This window comes from Synchiropus splendidus, chromosome 6 (assembly GCF_027744825.2).
Source record: "Synchiropus splendidus isolate RoL2022-P1 chromosome 6, RoL_Sspl_1.0, whole genome shotgun sequence".
Classification (NCBI taxonomy): Eukaryota; Metazoa; Chordata; class Actinopteri; order Syngnathiformes; family Callionymidae; genus Synchiropus; species Synchiropus splendidus.
Genome location: NC_071339.1, coordinates 11,745,153 through 11,758,827, shown reverse-complemented (window position 1 = coordinate 11,758,827; position 13,675 = coordinate 11,745,153). Strand labels below are relative to the sequence as shown.

At 44.7% G+C, this 13,675-nt stretch overlaps 1 protein-coding gene across 1 annotated transcript; it reads left to right on the top strand.

The window, feature by feature from the left end:
- The first annotated feature begins 1,859 nt into the window (after positions 1-1,859).
- wnt7aa (wingless-type MMTV integration site family, member 7Aa) lies at positions 1,860-12,702 on the top strand. Its single transcript, XM_053867729.1, has 4 exons — positions 1,860-2,405; positions 2,528-2,754; positions 5,198-5,469; positions 10,861-12,702. The coding sequence occupies exons 1-4, from the start codon at positions 2,335-2,337 to the stop codon at positions 11,338-11,340; spliced, it is 1,050 nt and encodes a 349-aa protein (XP_053723704.1). The 5' UTR covers positions 1,860-2,334; the 3' UTR covers positions 11,341-12,702.
- The last annotated feature ends 973 nt before the right edge of the window (positions 12,703-13,675 follow it).

The following is a 13,675-nucleotide window of genomic DNA, read 5'->3' as shown; positions in this document are numbered from 1 at the left end:
TGGTATTTGATATCTAGTGTTCTATTGTGATGCAAAGTTAGAGTGAACCACTAGTAACAGTACAGAATTTCCCCTCGTTTGTACAAACAAGTCAGATACACATTAAGAAATTTCCAGACCAGCCTTTGAAAATGGTGTTTAAAGCAAACAAGGTACAGTGCTTTGTTGATTAAAAAAACATTCCAAAGTGCAATTCCAAAGTTCCTGTGTCCTGTACTGGGGACGACTTCATTATGTTCTAGGCATCTGATTTTAGGGTCATATTAAATATTGCTTTCACTGTGCTGCTAAAAGCATTGACGTGTTAGTTAGACTCTAAGTACCGTTGTCCTGTCAGTACTACTTCTAGAGGTATTTGAATACTGGCAGACCATTGAGGATTGTTGTGTAAATGACTCACTCTTGACTGGAACGGGTAATGATAAAAAATAAATAAAGCTAGATAATAAACCAGCGTGATCACCAGCCATGTTATAGTTCCTAACACTGGCTGTTCTTTTCAAGTATGTGCTAATAAACTTCTGATATAAAGTAGTGGTTAAAGGGGACATCAGCGTTTTTAACTACTCCTTTTCTGTTCCAGCTGAGAGCAGGCCTGGCCCAGCCCAGCAGGAGGACCCTGGCTGTGCACCTGTTTTGGCACTGTGGGATGAGGTAGTAGGTTGTATAGTTTTAGGGTCACACCCGCACTGGGAGATAACTATTCAACTTACTGTCTTTCTCAAAGTGACCATTCGAGTCGGATCATTTCCAGCCGTCACGTCCTCGTGCTCCTCGGAGTGAGGTAGTAGATTGTATAGTTGGTGGGTAGAGATGTTGCCCTATTTGGAGATGACTATACAATTTACTGCCTTCCCTGGAGAGTGCCCTCTCGACTGTTGCATCAGCTTTGCTAACGCTTCTTTGTGACCATGTGTGATGATGTCCAGTACAACAGGGTAGACCTTTGTCTCTGTCATTTTAGATCTTAATTCCATATACGTTTGAATGTCGCAGTGGTTAAAATGTATTTCCAGACTAATGTGAGATGTATCTTCAAATAAAGATGTTCAAGTTGTCAACATAATGCTGTATGATCTGTTAAACTGTCTCCTTTCTTCTGATTGCCTCAGTCTCAATCTTAATATCCCTGACTGATGTAAAGTCATTGAGCCATCCACCATTCCAAGAAGACCTTGTTGGATGCGCGCTATAATGAAGGGACGTGCGTTAGACACTTGCTTACAAGCGGCTTCCCTCAGATCCGTCCCTCCAGGTGGATGTTTGACTTGGACAGACGCAGTTAGCCCAACGTTCTTACCATGTGTGACAGTGTGATGTCACCTGGTTTATATATAACCAGTGCATAGTCCTGGTCAGCGAGTGCTGGAACCTATCCCAGGAGCCTATCCCACTGGGCGAGAGGCAGGAATACACAGTTTGCCAGTCCATCGCAGGGCACACGCACACTGGCAAACTCTGCCCAGAAAGGCCCAGAGCTGGATGTGATGGTTTTAAGGGCCCCGTGGCTCCAGTGAGAGTAAGAATATATGTTTTTGGTATAGCTCAAGGAGATTCATCTGTGAAAAAGGATATGACAAAGGTCAAGTGCGTCGGTGGATCTGTTGAGCTGCGTGTACAGCGTGAAGCCACTAGATGGAGTACAAATCCCGCCCATTCATACTTTCACTGCCTTTGTTTAACTTTTGAATCTTTTCTCTTCGATTACCTCCAAAAATGCTCATAGTTAGCTGAGGCATTTATAGCAGGCACTAAATGTCCCATTGAACGTTGGTGTCCGGTGCGGTTACAAAGCTGACGTTGATATTAAAATGGAAACTTCTGCTTTGAGCCAAGCTCTGGCTGTTTGTGGGGTCCGATCTATTTCAGTCGTGACCCCGCTGCAGGTCGTGAATGACTAGACTAGCTTCATAAATGTCGACTAAAGCCGGATTCTTTTGTGATGAATGGCTCGGGTCTGTGAATGATCATCCGGACCTGCTGGAGATGCCGATGTGGAGGATGGCAAGAGGAGGGTGGCCACGAAAGGGGTCTGCACAGAGTCCACAGAAGATGGAGCCAGGCAGGCGCTGAGTAGGTCCTGGGCCAGGTGAGCGGCACCTGGAGAGGCTGAACCTTCTGGGAACACGCCCTCGTGGCCAAGTGCGCACGCTTTTCCCCAGTGTGTTCATTAAGAACATGCTCGCCCAGAACCCGCCGGCCTGATGTCCGAGCTCAGAATCCGGGCAGCCCGTCGCGACCCAATGACAGGATTGACCAGAACGTTCGCCTTGTCCACCTGGCGGTCCCGCGGGGCTCGATAGAACCGTCTTCGCTCCAGTTGGCAGCGGCACCATGAGCAGGAAGACGCGCCGCTGGCTTTTCCACCTTTTCATCTCACTTGGATTATTCTACTTGAAACTTGGGTGAGTTTTTTAAATTCCCGAACATGATCATAGGTGATCAGGAGTAATGTGCAATTGTAATTCCGTGTGACTCGCTCGGCTCCACGTTCCTTCCGTGACGCGCGCCGCTCTGTTCCCGGCAGGGGTCTGTCCACGGTGGTGGCGCTGGGGGCCGGCATCATCTGCAACAAGATCCCCGGCTTGGCTCCTCGTCAGAGGACGATCTGTCAAAGCCGCCCCGACGCCATCATCGTGATCGGAGAAGGGGTCCAGATGGCGATCAACGAGTGCCAGTTCCAGTTCCGACACAGCCGGTGGAACTGCTCGGCCCTGGGAGAAAGGACTGTGTTCGGCAAAGAGCTGCGCGTCGGTGAGCGGACTTTCTCTTCTTGTGGCTCCATCGTGTCGAGCACAATTCTTGGCTGCTTCCAGGCAGGTGTCTCGGAGACACCTGATCCACTGTTGCCAGGGACGCGCCTGGTTTACACGGCGTGTGATAGTGGAGCTGAACTTGAAAACGATTTTTATTTCAATATACGTCAGTTACTCCAAACTTTTGAAATTATGAGATGACCTTCCCGGTTGGATAGTTGACTGTATTGTCTGGAACAGCTTGGCTATACAAGGTAATTATATTGTAATTATATAGTATAGTATATAGTATTACAGTCATAAAAGCATTGATGCTTGCATCCTGTTTTATCATTTCAAATGCTCTCTCTTCTTTCAGTGATGGAGATGATAATGACTGGTGGAAGCCAGAATGTTTTTATTAGGCCTCGTGCAGGTGTTTGCAGTCAAGGATTATTGATGAATTGCTACTTAGTTTCAATGTCTATAACCCGTCCCAGAAACACAACCAAAAGGTGTTAAGGACAGTTATAAAACGGCAAATGTTTATTTTGATGTCGGAGATTCATGAGTTCTTCTTCAAAAGTTTAAAATGTTGTTTGAGCTGAGGTTGCTGTTATATGGAGGTTCTAAACATGAGCTGACTGCACATTCACGCTATGCAGACAAAAACACTCCCTAATTGTCTTGTTGCTGCCTCCACTTCCTCTTCTACAGGACCAGATTCCTACGTTCATTTTCTACATAAGTGGATTTGTAGTTTTCCATCTAGATTTAACAAGTCTTTCTAACTACATGAAACGCTTAGGCAAAACTGCGCTGAGACCCCACATTCCTTTTGTGTACCTTAGAAGGCTGAAAGCTTAGTATTTATCTGGCAACACAACACACAACCTTGCCTGTTCTCCCATTCAGCCATTCTGTTGCTTACTTGTCCTATTGTTTTTTTTTTTTTTTCTGTGCTGGATTTTTCGATGTGATATGCTCTGAAAATCATGAAACTTGTTGCACGTTTCAAACAGGATGTGCAGCCTCTGCCAAACCCAAGGCCGCCTGCACTTACATCAGATGAACGTCTCTTCATAAATTCCAGCATCTCATTGTTACTTGATCCTAGCTGGACCCACATATGTCTCAGAATGTGCCAGGAGCCACCAGGTCGAGTCGTCCGGCTGCCCTGCTCGCAGCCCATTGTTTTGTTCCAGCAGACTGGAACTCTGATAACTGACAGAGTCCTTCTTGGTGAGATTGTTGTTGGCAGTGATGCAGCACCGCTCACGACTCAGCAATGAGGATGGAGGATTCTCCCTGTCGCTGAGACGCCTCTCGCTGTGCTGTGTCCAGACTGATGTGCGGCTTGAAAATGGCAGTCAATGACTGGGGTGACTTCTCTGAGGTGGCACACGCCGCGGGGTGAACTGCGAGACCGATGTGTGGAAGGACAGCAGAAGAATAGATGGACCTGTGGGTTGATAAATAGACAGATTTGTTGGGGGGTAAATCGATACATGGCAGGATGAGTGAGTGATGAAATAAGGTGTCACTGTGATGACTGGGGATGTCGGAAAAAAGTATTGCGATTCTTGATTCTGTGATACAGTATTGATATTTTGGGTGAAATATTAATACTTAACAGTTTGATATTGTCTTGATATTTTAAGTCATCTATAACAATATTTAATACATATCTACTTGGATTTGCTGCTGCATTTGTCAGATGCTTAATACGAACATTTTCTTTTTGCACATTGGAGTAATTTTTTTATTTGTTGAGTGTGAAATTCAACTGAAAATATAACCAGGCTGACGTCATAACAACTTGTTTTCATGCACATAATGTCCTTCCCCCCTTTACAATAGTGGCTGTTATTACAATATATTGCTGAACTTACTGTATCGCTATATATTGCGATACATTGTATCACCACTCCTGTGTTGGTATGTGTATCGTATCACAAGATGCCTACCGATACACATTCCGAGTGTTGACAGTGTTTTTGTTTCTGTTCATAAATAACACCTGCTTAATGATTATTTAATCCACTATGGTTTTTCAGAAGGTTTTGCATACATGAACCTCAACTTTAGGGAGTTGAAACCTCCATACGTGGAGGGGAGGCTTTGAATGTGTGTCACATTCACCTACACTGGGTGGATCCCAGTGTGTGCACAGCTGGGAAATGGTCCAAATCAGGATCTAAATATACAAACTTTTCTCTCCCACTGCGTCTCAAAATATCTATTCGCCGCTGTGCATTTTGTTTTGGAACTAAGATAGTCATGGAAAGTAGCTTTTTCCATCTGCCTTCTTGATTTCCGCCCTGAGCTACGACATGATTAATTGACTTGGCTCAAGTTTGCTTGAGCGCAGCTATGCCCGGTATGTGAGGAGGCTTGACAGCTCCTGAAACTGCGAGTGAGTCCAATTGTGATATTAAAAAAGAGACCTTTCTTCTCTGCAGGCAGTAAAGAGGCTGCGTTCACCTACGCCATCATCGCCGCAGGTGTGGCCCACGCCGTGACGGCCGCCTGCAGCCAGGGCACTTTGAGCGGCTGCGGCTGTGACGTGGAGAAGCAGGGTCTCTACAACCACCAGGAGGGCTGGAAGTGGGGAGGCTGCTCCGCCGACATCCTCTTCGGTCTGGACTTCTCCAAGGTGTTTGTAGACTCGCGGGAGATCAAGCAGAACGCCAGGACGCTGATGAACTTGCACAACAACGAGGTCGGCCGAAAGGTACATTCCTGACCTGTTAGTAGTCATTGTATCAGTATAACACCACCACGAGCCCCGGATTATATCACTGAAAGCAACAGGTCTGTGATCAGAGCAGACCAATTGTTTTGGTACGTCAAGATTTGGGTATTTCACAAGTGCATCCGTTGAGTAATGCTCATGTGATTTATACCCACCTGGGTTTGTTAAGACGTTTTTCAAGCAGTTTGTTTTCGGAATGTTTTTCTCCAAACAACGGAAAACATGATGCTTGTCCAGCAACTGATATCTACATGACTCGAAGGCTACAGAATCTGGCTTTACTGTCGCGATATCCTCATCAATGGCAGTTGATTCACAGCTTACCCTGATAGCAAAATGTATCTAACCCGGATGTACTTCCGGATCCAGGCTGCATGCCCAGATAGCAGCTGCATCCAGCAACAAGTTCAGCTACAGATCCACATAGGAATCAGTCGTGACAATTGCCTCCGCTACAGATCAGGGACGGATCCTCTGTGTAATCTGGCCCACCTTTTGTATTGGATCAGGCAAAAGGATCTGTATCAGATGTAGCCCGGATCTGGAACAGATCCCTGAGTACATCAGATCCACAGCCATGCCAGATACATTTAGCTATCAAGGTGCTGTGTGAACAATTGGCCACATCCAGGATGGGTCCGTTTGCTGGATCCGAAATGGATTCTGTGTCTCAGCCGACCAGGATACTGGCACAATATGTCGACTCCGCACTAGATATCTGTCTGGCGGATCAGCCCAGTACAGAGAGAAATATACACAACGGATCTGGCATGGATCCGACTGTGAAGTGCCCTGTATAGCTGGATCCAACAAGCATGGTCTATTTTCCCACTGGTATTGTCATGAAAAGGACGATGTACTGTTTCATTTTCACACATTACGGAAATATGTCAACTGCATAGTCTAACATTATGGGAAGGTGGCAGCCCAGACACATGCTGCTGCTTTATTTATTATTTGTTTATATATATGCGGCGCTGCGAATAAATAACATTAAGAAATGCATCCAAAAAAGTGTAAATACAATTCAAATATACTGAAAAATGAAGTTGGAATTCATTCTCCTGACTCGGACAGTACAAAGGTCTTCCCTACTTCTTTACACTTTTCAGACAGATAAATTGAGGGGTAAGGTTAGGATGGATGAAAGGATGGATGGATGGGTGGATGCATGTATGCATGCTTTGGATCTTGCTATGAATTTAGGGAGTCAGTAGTATGATCAAAGGCGCCAAACGGCCCCTTACCCTGACTTTTGACACGCTTGATCTATGACAATAGCTTCACTGAAGATATTTGGAAGTAAAGGGCTCATAGTTCTGCAGCGCTTCCCCTGAAACCAACGTCTTGTTTTTTTTTTAGTTTTTTTTAGTGCCACAGTGACTTTGATCTTCCGTTCTTACATTCCAACAGCAGGCATCTCATATTTGAGGTCTGACTTCAGATAGACTCTTGATTCCAAGTGCAAATCTCTTAATATGCATTTGCCCAAGTGACTTCTCTGTAATTATTGTCCTGAAGCGTTTATGTTAAATTGGAGATGATGTTCGCTGAGCTCCAGTGAAAAGGTGCTGTGGGCGAGCTTAGAGGGCTTTGTGTAAGACAAACAGTAGCAGTGACGCTGGCCTCTCACCCGACTGAAGCTGCTGTAGGAGGTGTTTGCTAGCTCTTAGGGGCAGGAGAACACCAAGCATCCAGGGCTTTAGACAATAGCAGCCGCAGACTCCACTGTGTCTGAGGAGCACTGTGGAGTTATTACAGGCGTTGGGTGAGGCGGGTCGAATACCAGCCAGTCTTCCAGCGTCAGAAGAAACAATCGTCTATCCATCCTCAGATCTCTCTGTGGGGACATTTTATTGACTTTCATGCTTTCCCCAGCCTCTTCCCCTAAACCTAACCATCCAAAACACACCTTAACCAGGACTCTGAACCAAACTGAAACCCAATTATAATGACCCGGTTATTTTGAAGTCTTCATCCTCAAATTGAGTCTCACCCCGTGGGGTCCACAGCCAAATGTCCCCGCAAAGTTAGCTAGTCCTGACAAGGATTGTGTTTCAAGTCAAGTCAAGAGTTGGTCCCCACAAAGTCGTATTAACAATCCCACACACACCCACACTCACATACAGTACACTTGCATTTTTATCCTTGTGGGGACCTTGTGAGGATCTCTCATTGCCTTAACCAGGACTGAACCACACTTACACCTGGTTATAGTGACCCAGTTATTATGAAGTCTTCATCCTCAAATTGAGGCTTGGATTTGTGGGGTCCAGCCAAATGGTCCCCACATTGGAACAAGGTCCTCACAGTAATAGTGGTTTGTCAATAATTGGTCCCGACAAGTGAGGATCAACCAGGAACACACACACACACACACGCACACACACACACACACACTCACACACACACACACACACACACACACACACACACACGTTTGCCTTCCTATCTTAGTGAGGACCCTCATTGACATACATTGACATAACCCTTTCCCCAGCCTCTCCCCCTAAACCTAACCATCTAAAACAAATGGCTAAACATAACCTTTACTCTGAACCAAACTAAAACCCAATTATAATAATCCAGCTATTTTGCATAACCCTCAAACTGAGGCTTGACAAAGTGAGGACCGGCCAAAATGTCCTCACTCTGTTGATTAAAAACTCATACAGGTTCTCACAAGCATCGAAGCACAAGAGTACACACACACACATGCACTCACACTCGAGCTAGTAATATGTTGCACAAATTTAATCCAGAATTGTCACCGGAAAACTGTTGTTTCTGTCATCTTGTACCATGTGGACTACGAGAAGTAAAGGGAACAAACTGACCTCTTATTTGGAATTTGGATGATTATGTCCAACTTTTAAGTCAAATGATGCCAAGTTAAATGGCTTAGATTATACTTGGAGAACCCAGTTCCTGTAATCCTAGAAGGTCAGTGTAGGTGAAGTAAAACTGTTCCCCTGCGGCTGCTGTATCCAAAATGCCTCTCTTCACAACCGGGGTAAAACTTTCTTTGTGAAGACTGATCGACACATAACCATTATATTCACTTCACGACCGATGCCGCTCTTGATAAGCTCGCAGCTCACTTGTCTTCACTCAGAAGTCTTTTTGATATGGTTTATAAGCTTCGCGGTCCTGCTCCACAGTCCATCCATCTCCATATTCCCTGTCTGTTGAGCCCATGAAGGAGTCTCGTAGAATTAGTAGCCAGGGGGTGACAAACTGTAGCAGCTCTGGAATGCTAGGAAACGTTTGTCTCAACCTGTTGAACTATTCCAGCAATATGTTCGTCAGAATGTGTTCCTGCCTGATTATTTGATGGAAAGTGGAAAAAATGAGTGTTTGGAAGACATGCATACGTCTGTGCCAAGCAGATATTAAAGCTTGAATTTGACTGATAAGGACCAAGTCAAATGGAAGGGAGCAGGAGCTAGCTTAAAAATGTCTTGCTACCGGTACAGATGACTTGAGTTTGTTATGTTGACTTCTATTCTCTTTCACGATTCTGGTTTCATTTACACTGACAGCACGACACGTTTCTGCACTGAAGTGTTTGGAAACAGTGTTTGTGGTCGTCCATGTGGTGTCCCGCAAGATTACATCTCGATCTAGAAGGAAGAGTTCCACTTGTGATGGCCACTGTGCGACAAGCCACGCTATGGTGGCGCCATCTAAAGCTCTGCATGAGCTGTGGTGTGATTCCTCACCTGTGTGGGACGTAGATGAGCCATGAGTTGGAATCTCTGCCAGAGCAGATCAGATCAGAGTGACTCACCTGTATTTGGGACTCATGAGTCCAGCTAAAGACCTGACAGGGTGACAACACAGAATCTCTTCCCGTGGAAAAGGCTGATAGTAAGGTTCCAGAAGAAGGACTGACTGTCTGACTCATGGCATGACACGTTCTGTGTAAGCTCCGGCAGTTCAGTCCAAAGCTGTTCAGAAAAGTGTTACACCTGCCATCAGCCGGAGTGTAAGCAGCTCAATGTGAAAGCATCTAGTATAATCTCTTCCATGGTGACCTTGACCATTTTACACACTTAATAATTGATGTTTAATAATACTATTTGTTTCTTCTTATTATTATTATTATTATTATATTTTTGAATGAATTTATTTTGTAATTAAATGTATCTTTCCGCTTAGTTGTTTGATCAACTTTCAGCATTGCTTCTGCCCCGTTGAGAGAGGGTTGGAAATCGAAGAATCCCGCTTGTGCAAATCAGGGCGGTTACCCTGTGGAGTTTATCTGATCCCTCTGAGCTAGTATGTGTCCTTGGTGTCCGTCCATAGACTGAAACCTTACAGAGGTCGCTCCAAATTGTTTGCATGTACAGCATGTTTGTGTGTGAGTGAGTTGAGTGGTTGTCCGGTGTCCAGGGACCTGTGCAGCTCAATAGCTGCTGGCTCCGGCAAAGCAGTAACAGGAATAAATGTTAGAGTAAAGAATGAATGTTTCAATTTGAATAATGACTTTTATGATTTCTCTCACGCATCTTTTCCATTCGTGAGTATACTCTTCCTCACTTTTCTCTTGTTATGATCATGAAGATTTTTTCGAAATTTACATTCCCCTTTTTAAATTATTATCTTAATAATAATTAATAATAATATTCAAAATGTGCTCCAAAGTAACTATTTTTTCTCAACATACTCTGCATTTTTAACTTGACTTTGTTTTCGCTTCATAACGTATGTTGTAATTAATATCTCATATTCATATAGAAGTGAATTGCGTTGTTTTTCAGCAGCATCTTTCAGCTTCTCATCAAGTGGTCTAATGCCCTATAGAGGGTCACCTCCTCTACAACCAACTCAGGTTTAGGGACCTGACAACTATCAGCTACGCCAAATATTGTGATTGTTTTTTCCTCAAGTGTTACTTTGTATTAGCACAGATGGAGTGTGGCATCCATTATTTTTCACATCCACGTACAATGTTCAAATCTCCTACTCAAAATATTAAAATCTCAAAATTCAATTAGCTATACGGTCATTGGGGGTGAAAACAAAGTAATAAATCAATACAAAACAAAGAAGAACCCTTTCTTTTATAGTCAGATTCTAAATTCATGTGGCAACTGTACTTGTTGGCAAGGTTTGTTTGCTAACCCTTTAACATGACTGGTTTGAAAAATCAGTCGACCGGTTTGTCCGTCAGATTGCTTCCAAATGCTTTTGGATCCTTCAGTTTAATCGCAAAAGAGGTCCTTGAAACCGTGTCAATACACCTAACAGCAAATTAATTGTGATCTATACATGTAAAATGGTGAACTGCGCAGTTGAAGACAGGGCTGGAACTGAGGCTCAAATATATCAGGATCAAACTCTAATGACAGCATGGTTGTGTTGCAGGTGCTGAAGAAGGGCATGCATGTTGAGTGCAAGTGTCACGGTGTCTCGGGATCTTGCACCACCAAGACGTGTTGGACGACGCTGCCAAAGATCCGTCAGCTGGGATTCACCCTGAAGGACAAGTACAATCTGGCAGTGCACGTGGAGCCGGTGCCGGCCAGCCGGAACAAGCGGCCCACCTTTCTGAAAATCAAGAAGCCTCACTCTTACCGCAAGCCCATGGACACGGAAATGGTCTTCATCGAGAGGTCGCCCAACTACTGCGAGGCTGACTCTCGAACGGGCAGCGCCGGCACGCAGGGTCGCCTGTGCAACAAAACGGCTCAGCAGCCCAACAGCTGCGACCTGATGTGCTGCGGTCGCGGATACAACACACACCAGTACTCGCGGGTCTGGCAGTGCAACTGCAAGTTCCTGTGGTGCTGCCACGTCAAGTGCAACACATGCAGTGAGAGGACAGAAGTCTACACCTGTAAATAAACTATTTATTGCGGAGGACGCAGCCAGAGAGCTGCTTGTCACAGAGGACCGTCGTGCAGTTGCAGGGACTCGAACGTTTGGTCTCACCTGTCTTGCCTATCTGCTGTGGAATGTAACTTCGTGTCAGGACCGGAGTGCTCACCTTCAGCTGCAGATTGGAATTATGCAGTGTAATTTATTCAATGTGGAAACTACTGATGCTGGTGACTGACTCTGCTTTTTCGGGAAGGTTGCGCGGTTCATTTGGTGGAAGTGGATCCTGTAGCTGTGACCTTTGTCAGCTTTTACTGCATTCAAAATGACTATCAAACATGACGTTAGATTTTTGTTCCGATGCGATGTAGCGAGATGTTTGTCAGTCCCTCCAGGAGATGGCGATGTTGTGATCGCAACTATGAACGCACCTGCAACCAATCCCCGTGAGTTCACCGTGCAATTTTGGCGAATCACACGACTTTCCCACCAATTCCACCAATCGCTTTAGTCTCCTTTCGCCCACCCCTCTACGCGGCATATACAGCATCATCTTCCCTCCCTCCTTGCTGAGATGGAGTCGTGTGCGACACCAAACACTCAGCATTTGCCCACAAATATTGCCGCCATGGGTCGCGGATCGGATGTGAACCATTCTGATTGCGTTCATAAAATCCCATGACTGAAATGTAGAACTGACGCGACTAAAAAGCAGAACTCACTAGTGCCGTCACCCGAACACTATACGGGGTGGGTGTAAACAAACATGGCTGACCACGGGATCCTTCTTCCTCCAGGTTATTTCTGACACTCTACATCTCGACCCTACCAGCAGTTACTGTTTTAACTGACTGTATCAATGAGCCGCTGAACAACACACACAAACATTCCCCAGCTTTACTGGACTGGTTAGTCAGCTACTTTTCCTCTCCATCAACCAGTATTTTAGATCTACTCGTGCACTTTTCATCCCTCGATCAAGCCAACCAAACTCTCACACACTCATCTGGAGGCCGCTGTGACGCAACACCAGTCGCCCACGACTTGTTTTGTTCTCCTGTCTCACCTCCCCTCACACGCTGCTGGTTTGCTGGAAGCCGGTTGTGTTTTTAATACGGAAACTATTTTGAGTCATTCATCAATAACAAGACGCAGAACAGGAGGCCCCCCTTTTTATATGTACAAATGTTCTTGTATATTTTAAGAGATTATTTTTATATGAATGTCTTTTTTATTTATTAGCTGTATTTTTTATAATATTTTCCACTGTAGCATGTTATTTTGATAGCAGCGAATGGTAATGACCCACTGGATGCTTGTTCTTAGAAGAACTGCACCGTTGTGTTGCTGTGTTCTCCGTGAACATGCTAGATACAGTTTACAGTTCACCTGGGCCAAGCCAATAAAATCTTCACTCTAAGGTGTGTTTTGGGTGAATTTCAAAACATTCAGATCAGATGTGTGATCTGTGATAAATGGAGTCACGAGATTGAAGCTGTACTCTCGCCTCTCTCTTAAGACGTGTGTTTTAAAAAGAAGATTTAAATACAAGTAAATAGCACACTAATCCTAGCCTACTGCTTTCAGTGTTGAGCCCTAAGTTACATTGATACACCTTAATACACACAACCGTTGTGGTGATACTTTACATCTTACATGATGACAAAATTTAAATTTAAATATCGTCTCCATCCACTTTCATGCCAACTTTTAAACATAAATTCGGTGTGATTCCTCATTTTTAACTCTAACATAAAATACTGCTCACTGTATGGTAGAAAAAGAATAAGTGTTTCCTGGCTTCTAAGTGAAAATATTTAACTGTATATGCTGTGATTCATATATTTCAGCATCAACAAAGGGAGTTTCTCCTTTTATCTTTGTCCAGGTTGGAAGCAAATGCCTTTCTCTGAGGTACTTTATAGTGAGTTGAGTCTCTAGAATCCAGCAGAATGCTGAAGCGTCATCTGTGGAGTTCGGTAGCAATTCCTCCACAACATTGACATTACAGAGTCATGTTTATCCTGCAACACCTGAGCATCAAATGATTGTTGCAGGTATAGCAGCTGTAAACTTCATCCACTGAGAGGCTACTTAAAAACACAAGATGGTTTTGCCCACTCATATAGCAGATCTGGCCACCAGTCACCAGATCCACGTAGGAATCAGACACGGCAGTTGCCTCCTCACCAGATCCTGGACTAATCTGCCTTATGGATATCCGGCGCAGAGTGGCTGGAATCTGACCGTCGGTTCAGTTCAGTACCGGATTCGGGCTGTATATTAAATTCCTTTTAGTGGATCTGAAACGGATCCCAGATCCAGCATCCAGGCCTGATATATTTTGCTCTCAAGGCAGGTT